Below are 6,282 nucleotides of genomic sequence, written 5' to 3'. Positions count from 1 at the left end.
TGAGAATACTTTATATGGAAGAAAATTCAGTCGAAATTTTTATTAAAAAGTTTGCAATTTTGGTGCAAAATCCTGCTAAATTCCATACAAAGTTTAAAGATTGGATTTGTATGGTGCTTTTTAAAATAAACGCCATATTTTAGGTAATAGAAAATTAAAAAAAAAACATCTTATATGAAAAACGTTGCGAATATAAAAAAAAAACCGTACACTAAATTTTGAGAGTATGGGTACATAGTATGTCCATACATAAGTAATTACAAACAAACTCATTATGCTACGCAAAATTGTGCTAGAAAAGAATTACTTTATCGCTGATTATCGAAAAACTTTACCTCTAAAATTAAGCTTGCAACATTGTGTCTGCAATAATTTCTCTGCAACATTGTACCTACAATATTATTTCAACCACTTTGCTTTTGAAGACAACTAAAAGCTTTGCCATAAGTCATTTATGCATGTATATACACATACATATATTGTATGTACATTAGGGCGGGTTAATTTATTTTTGACTATGCGTATATAGCATAGGAGGATTCTACATGTAATTCTAAGCAAATTTGCTGAAAGAGAACAATGGATCTACTAAAATCAGTTTGGAGTTTACCAAATTGCAAAACAAGTTTCGAAGAAAATTTGAAAATTTTCACCCACGGTTTCTTCGGCAATTTTGCTAAGAATTTCACGTAGAATCCAACTGAGCTACACGCACATAGTCGAAAAATGTCCAATACATACGTACATATTTTTATTAGGATGAAAATAGAATCTTGCCGAATTTTGCCTCTTTAAGCTTAGTGTTGAGCTCCCAAGAAAAAGACACGGAAGGCATGGCGAAGAAATTTTCTTAAGGCAGTACTCACCTCTCAAAGAAACGTATGTACTCCCATTTTTTTTTTTTTTTTTGAAGAGATATGTAGAAATTGGGGTCCTGGCAAATGTTATTCTGCCCGGCTGGTTGATGTGAGCGCAAAGACAAAGGCAGACATCACCGCCACATCTTCTACATCTGTCACGTAAAGGGGTACAAATTCGGTGTTGGATTTGTGGTGAGAGGGAGACTTCGTCGCCGAGTACTGGCATTCACCCCGGAAGACGGCCGTCTAGCCACAATCCACATCAAAGCGAGATTCTTCAACACGACGCGTTGAAGGATCTCTTCTATTGAGCGCACAAACTAGCGATTCTCCATCACGATATCAAAATTGTCCTCGCCTGCACGACAAAAGGTCCGATAACGGACTGAGGCTAATCGACTTCGCCAGGGCCCAGGGTACTAGAATTTTGGGCAATACCACCAGCTCCGTCAGAATTGAGAGGGGCCTCTCTGAGCCGTTCAGACAGTGTCACTCCCTGTAACTTTTTTAATCAAATGTTGTAGAATATAATAAAACCCGCAGAACTTAACCGTTGGGATACAAATTTTTACAAGAGCGTAAAATTGTTGGCGTATTCTCACGACATAAACATCACAGGAAAAACAATATCTGTTTTGCTTTCTCGAATTCATTTTTCATATAGAAAAGCGAATCGCTTGGGTCTGGTCGGAAACTAACGGCTTATTGTAACTCACATCACTGTTGACCGTTATAAGTTCGAACGAGTAGACGACTTCGTCTATTTAAGAACCATCACTAACACCGGTAATAAAGTTGGCCTTGTAATAAAAAGGAACATCACTCTTGCTAATAAGTGCTACTTTGAATTGAGAAGTAAAGTCCCCTCTCCTCGTACAAAAATCACACTCTATAAGTCGCTCATCATGACCGTTCTAATGTATGGTGTAGTAAAATTGGACAATGAAAGATTCTGAGGGAGTTTTGCGGGCCTTTGCGTGTTGCCGATGGCGAATATCGCTGACGATTGAATGATGAGCGGTAAGAGCTCTACAACGATATAGACATAGCGCGCTCGTTTGGCTATATCGTATGAATGAACAGCAACGTTCCAGCTCTGAAAATATACTACAACGCGGATTGCGATGGTGGTAACAGGGGAATAGGAAGGTATGCGATGGAAAGACCAAATGGAGCAGGACTTGGCTTTACGTGGCATTTTCAGTTGGCGTCTGTTGATGTGCTGTATTGGACTCGGTCAGAATTTCTTAGGTGGTCACTGCGCCAATTCGGCTGAGTAGGCCAAAATCAAACTCTGTAAGCTCCTAACCATTTTAATTCTAATTTACGGCATAGAAGCGTGTGCGATTACAATATCCGATGAGGTGGCCTTTGAAGTAGTTGCGTAAACCTGTGTAACTATTACGCTTCGGCGACAGCAAATGCTGCTATTTATCGACTAAGGCAGATGCAGACAGCATCTTTTTTTTTCGAAAGGACGCAAGTACAATTGCCTTTTTGGCAGAGGAAGCTGTATTTCCGTTGCTACATATATAAACTTGCACTCTTATACCCCTTTAAGACATGTCAAGTCTTGCTTTCAAGTCTGCTCGGTTTGTAGGCGAAGGTGGTGAGAAGAGAAGAAAGGAGTGCACTCTTCCCACCGTCTTCGCCTACGAACGAGCAGACTTCAAAGCAAGACTTGAGGGGTCTGAAAGGGGTCTTAGCATCAAAAACAAATAATAATAATTTAAAAAAAAATCAAGAATTTGTGCTCACGTTTTTGCTAAGTGTTTGGCCGAGCTTTTCCTTCAATTTGTGTTGTGCATCTTGCTGTTATAGTTCTAATGAAGGAACCTCTTCCGAATGGCAAATGTTCATATAAGAAACTGTTTCATGGCAGAAATACAGTCGGAGATTTGCCATTGATTGTCGATCGGCTGCCACTGCTAGAAAACCCTTTTTCTACAGCGCGCTACAGCGACCTGGTAGACCAAAACCTGTTCTTTGTGCTACAGATACCATTTTAGGATATGAGATAAATAGGAATAAGAAATATAGCATGGTGACGCTTATGCTTTGGTGGTAGAAATCGTAGCGGACCCCTTATAAAGGTCTACAAGCGGCTTATATCTATACAGGAAACCTCGTTAAGTGTAAAAAAAAGGAAACCCATGGCATTTAAAACTTTAACTGGCGTAGACTGGACATAATTTCATAGAGCTTTTTCAGTAAGATCTTGAGGTGATGGAGGATGCTTTATTAGTTTTGGCCAAAATCGTTAAATGAAACTTGATTCTGCAAATATAAATGCATGCGTTTAAAATTTATACAAGATTTTGAGATCAAGATACTTACTAATACCGGCCATAATTGGTATACCGTCATCTCGCCATACAAATTCCGATCAGTAGCGCCAGAATGTATTCAGCTCACGAGTCGCTCATACTGCACCTTCTATCAGCTAAAATTACTGGCGGCGCACGGTGTGGAAAATACATAAACTTTTTTTAGACAGAATAAATTACCCCGAGAGTAATTTATAGATTTTGAGGTGGAGAATTCAGGATAAAAAAATGCAACTTCACTTTTTAAATTACATTCGATCTTTTTTTGACCTGAAAACAATTTCCAATGAAATTTCATAAAAGTTTTAAACAAAGGTTTTTTCTGTTCTCGCGAAAGGGAAACTTTTTTCATGGTCAGAAGAACCTAAAAACACATTTTTATTTATTTTTTTCGAAACGATTCAAAATCTTATTCGTGAAGGTCGTTTTTAGGGTAAAGGAAATTTTTTATTCAATAAGCCCTCAAAATAAAATATTAAACTTTTCTTCTTTTTACCTAAAAAAATCAAGCGATAAACTTTTTAAAATAAATTTAAAATACGTTTTTCGATTCTTGTAACCATGGAAATGATGTTCTCGATGCAAGTACTGCAAAATTATGCGTCTTAAAGGTTCGAAGATTCATTGGATATAGTTTTCAGACCAAAAGATTAAAAAAAATCAAAACCGCTTTATTTTTGAAAATCACTTTTTATCCAACAAATATATTTTTCCTGAAATCTCATCTCAAAAGCTTTAAAATACAGTAGAACCTCGTTAATTCGGACGGGGTAAAAAAAATTAAAAAAATCTATTATTTACCTTGTAATCCGCATCCACCACGGTCCCGCTAATCCGGATCCGGCAAAAGCGTATTTGGCGAACAAAAGTATCCGACTTTTTTAAATAAATTTTGATTGAATATACCATTATTTTATACTTTTAATATTTATATTGAAGTCATTTTTATAGTGTTTTTCATCATAATAAATGAACAAACAATTACAACAGTTTTTCGGTAGAAATTCGAATGCCTTCGGTAATCTGGATTTCCTTATTGACCGGATTGAGCTAATTTTAATTGATCCGGATTAACGAAGTTCTACTGTAACGCGAAATTTATTTTGCTGGCTGTTCTTGTTTTCGAGATTTAGATTTTGTCACAAAAAAAGCTAAGTCTCCACACTGTGCAGCGTATCACTTGCGGTGGGAGTAGAACAAAAATTAGTTGCATGTGATTTTTTCCCCTACAGGGTATGCATGTAAACAATTTCTGACATCATACCCACAAGCATTTGCAACCTTTGAAATAATAAGCGAAGCATACAAAATCACATTTTTAGTTATATTTTTTATTTAAAAATAATGGCACTAAAATACTTTGCAAATACACTTTCTTAAAAATTTATTTAATTTTTGTTAAAGAACACTACACTCAAAGTGAAGTAAATTACTTTTACTTCCTAATTTTAATTAGCCCCACGTTACTTGCCTCTCTATCACCAATGAATTTCATCCACTAAAATACATACGTACATACAAACATACAAAACTAAGTGTCGTTTATCACTGGCTCTAATTGAATTAAATTAATTTTTGTTGTTGTTTAGTTAAGTTCAAAGCCACCTTACGCTGACCGCATTCACGCTCAATTGTAGTTGTGTTCCTCTTCGCCAAATGTCCATGTCGATTCATCATCATAATCCTCACCAGCACCCTCCTCGCCATTCTCATCTTCTTCTGGACAAGCCGAACAACGGCTCTCGTTGATGCCATAATTGATGCAGTTGGCGCCAACACATTCACAACAACCATCGTGGAACCAGCGATAACTATTCGCACCCATATTCTCGCAGTCTTGCGCACACTTGTGGTACGTTTTGCATTCATTCAAGTAGATAACCGTGCAATTGACATGCGTCGCCGTTGCCAGCGCCACCGCCGCCGCCGTGTTCGTTGCTGACGATTGCAATTTTTGTATGGACGCTTGGCGGTCGATAGCATCACCACCATCGCTGCCAACGCCAGCCAAGCTAACACCAAAGCCAGCGCCATAATGCCGACGCAAGCTGGTGCGCATGGTGAAGCGCATCACAGTCCAGTTGTCGTCATCTTCGGTGAGTGTTTCGAATAGCTCTGGCAAACCTTCAAACAAACCAAACTGTGATCTTGGCGCTGCCGGATTGAAGGGATCTTTCACTTTGGGACACATATCCAAGCAGCTGCAGCATTCCGTATACAAGTCGCCCAAGCAGTTGAGACATTCCTGCAAGCAAGTGGCATTGTTTAATTTGCACTGACAACTCTGTGTCAAGAGACATTTGGAGACGATTGAACCACAAACGAACTCATTGCAGCCATCGGTGTTGGCGTCGCCAGCAGCTGCACAGCGCTGACAGCTAAGCGCCAGAAGAAGTAAGAGGAATTTCGTAGTGACGCGCGTCAAATGGGATTTGCACATGTTGAATGTGTGATAACAAAATTATTTTGTTACTTTATTTATGTTTTTGTCTAACGATCTTGCCTTAACTAACCGCGTTTCAACGTTGTATTCACTTTAAGGATCCGAGACTGACTAAGTGAGTAGGTAAGTGTAAGTGGAAGCAAAGAGTCAGCTATGTATGTGGTTTAAAGTCTGGCTTAGTGAAGATGTAAGAGCGAGCGCGCAAGTAAAGAGCGCAAATGAGCAGTTAAGTCGTGAATTTGTATTTATTTTTCTTTATGTGTGTATGTGCGATTTTGTTGTTTTGCTTGATTTTCTTCTTTTCAGAAAGCCTGTAAGGTTTATATATGTATAAGGATACAACCATTGAAGTCGTCACGCAGGTATAGTTATATGTACGCATAGGCCCGTATACTTATGAAAACATTTATACTTACATACATAGATGTGTCAATTCAAAGCCATGCCTACATGTGTACCTATATACTTAAATACATATATACATTAGGCTGCCTCACCCAAAAAAAAATTACGAGTTTTCCACCGGAATTATAAAATGTATTATATTTTAAGACTTCCGGGAAAATATTTCGGAAAAGTATTAAGATTTACGTGAGCCTGGCCGATTTGAAAATACCTCCAAAAATCTCATAATTTTGATTCCGTTGACAAA

General features: G+C 38.0%; 1 protein-coding gene across 1 annotated transcript; it reads right to left on the bottom strand.

Moving 5' to 3' along the window:
- Positions 1-4,490: 4,490 nt before the first annotated feature.
- LOC118733283 (protein twisted gastrulation-like) lies at positions 4,491-5,835 on the bottom strand. Its single transcript, XM_036462625.1, has one exon. The coding sequence runs from the start codon at positions 5,625-5,627 to the stop codon at positions 4,815-4,817; it is 813 nt and encodes a 270-aa protein (XP_036318518.1). The 5' UTR covers positions 5,628-5,835; the 3' UTR covers positions 4,491-4,814.
- Positions 5,836-6,282: the final 447 nt, after the last annotated feature.

The sequence above is a fragment of the Rhagoletis pomonella genome, unplaced genomic scaffold (genome assembly GCF_013731165.1).
Source record: "Rhagoletis pomonella isolate Grant_MI unplaced genomic scaffold, Rhpom_1.0 Rhpom_scaffold_00002, whole genome shotgun sequence".
Taxonomy (NCBI): Eukaryota; Metazoa; Arthropoda; class Insecta; order Diptera; family Tephritidae; genus Rhagoletis; species Rhagoletis pomonella.
Note: the sequence above shows the minus strand (reverse complement) of the source record. Positions and strands in the feature narration are given on the sequence as shown.

Excerpts from the sequence above, each read along its gene's own strand:
- LOC118733283 (XM_036462625.1), bottom strand. The coding sequence starts at position 5,627 with ATGTGCAAATCCCATTTGACGCGCGTCACTACGAAATTCCTCTTACTT.